The sequence below is a fragment of the Notothenia coriiceps genome, unplaced genomic scaffold (assembly GCF_000735185.1).
Source record: "Notothenia coriiceps isolate Sejong01 unplaced genomic scaffold, NC01 NC01_scaffold00008526, whole genome shotgun sequence".
In the NCBI taxonomy this organism is placed as follows: domain Eukaryota; kingdom Metazoa; phylum Chordata; class Actinopteri; order Perciformes; family Nototheniidae; genus Notothenia; species Notothenia coriiceps.
In genome coordinates, this window is record NW_011341227.1 from 388 (window position 1) to 1,406 (window position 1,019).

At 45.4% G+C, this 1,019-nt stretch overlaps 1 protein-coding gene across 1 annotated transcript; it reads right to left on the reverse strand.

Moving 5' to 3' along the window:
* Positions 1 to 202: 202 nt before the first annotated feature.
* Positions 203 to 787, reverse strand: LOC104944628 (3-hydroxy-3-methylglutaryl-coenzyme A reductase-like; the record flags this gene model as incomplete). Its single annotated transcript, XM_010770197.1, has 2 exons — positions 203 to 412; positions 593 to 787. Coding segments are annotated over 2 exons (405 nt in total), but the record flags the coding sequence as incomplete, so codon positions are not given.
* Positions 788 to 1,019: the final 232 nt, after the last annotated feature.

Consider the following 1,019-nt stretch of genomic DNA (forward strand, 5'->3'; position numbering starts at 1 on the left):
TGAACACAGTGTGTAAATTCAATGTTGCCATAATATAAACATACAGTAAGTTGTTAGTAGTTATTCTGGCTGCACACTCCTATGTGTACCCGATAACTCATATGTAAATAATAACTAATCTAACTTCACAAAGCTTGATCTGTGAAATTATACCAGAATGAGCATTAAATATACATTAATTTCTGTCAAAGTGAAATTATTGTTAAATGTAAATGTATTTTGTCAGCCCTGTTACAATCAATTGGACACTTACAGCGATTGCTCGACAACCACGGTTAGTGCTGGCAACCAAGCAACCCTCTGTGGTTGCCATTGGAACCTGGAACTGCTTCCCATCCAGATGCAGGGGTCCAGCCACGCCCACAGGTACGGGCATGTAGCCAATCACGTTCTCGCAGCATGTGCCTATCACCTGGAAAACAGAAACATGAATGAGAAAAACGTCTAGAAATAGCAAGCAGCGCGTGTGTGTGTGTGTGTGTGTGTGTGTGTGTGTGTGTGTGTGTGTGTGTGTGTGTGCGTGCGTGCGTGCGTGCGTGCGTGCGTGCGTGCGTGCGTGCGTGCGTGCGTGCGTGCGTGCGTGCGTCTTCACCTTGGAGTAGTCGTAGTGGGTGTATGGCAGGGAGGACAGTGCAGAGGGAGAGGGCAGTTTGGAGGATAACATCTGTCTGCGTATGGCCACTCCTCTCTCCGGTTTCTCCATCATGGCCTCCAGTTTGTATGCAGGGATGTGTTTGGAGTTGACCAGCTGCATCACCTCAGCATCGCTCAGGAAACGAGCCCCCATCTGTAGAAACACAACCATGCAGGGACTTAAGGTGTGTTTACACTGGACGCGGAGGGAAGATTCATAATTTGAAATCATTTGTGTTTACTAGTCACTCAAACTAGACGCGCTGGCAAGGTGGTGGGGCTTATCTTATCGTTCCTGTCTATATTTACTTAAGATTGGATAAACCAAAATATATATTTTTTAATATACCAGTGAAATAAATCCACACTTTGATTGAAAGTGCTGT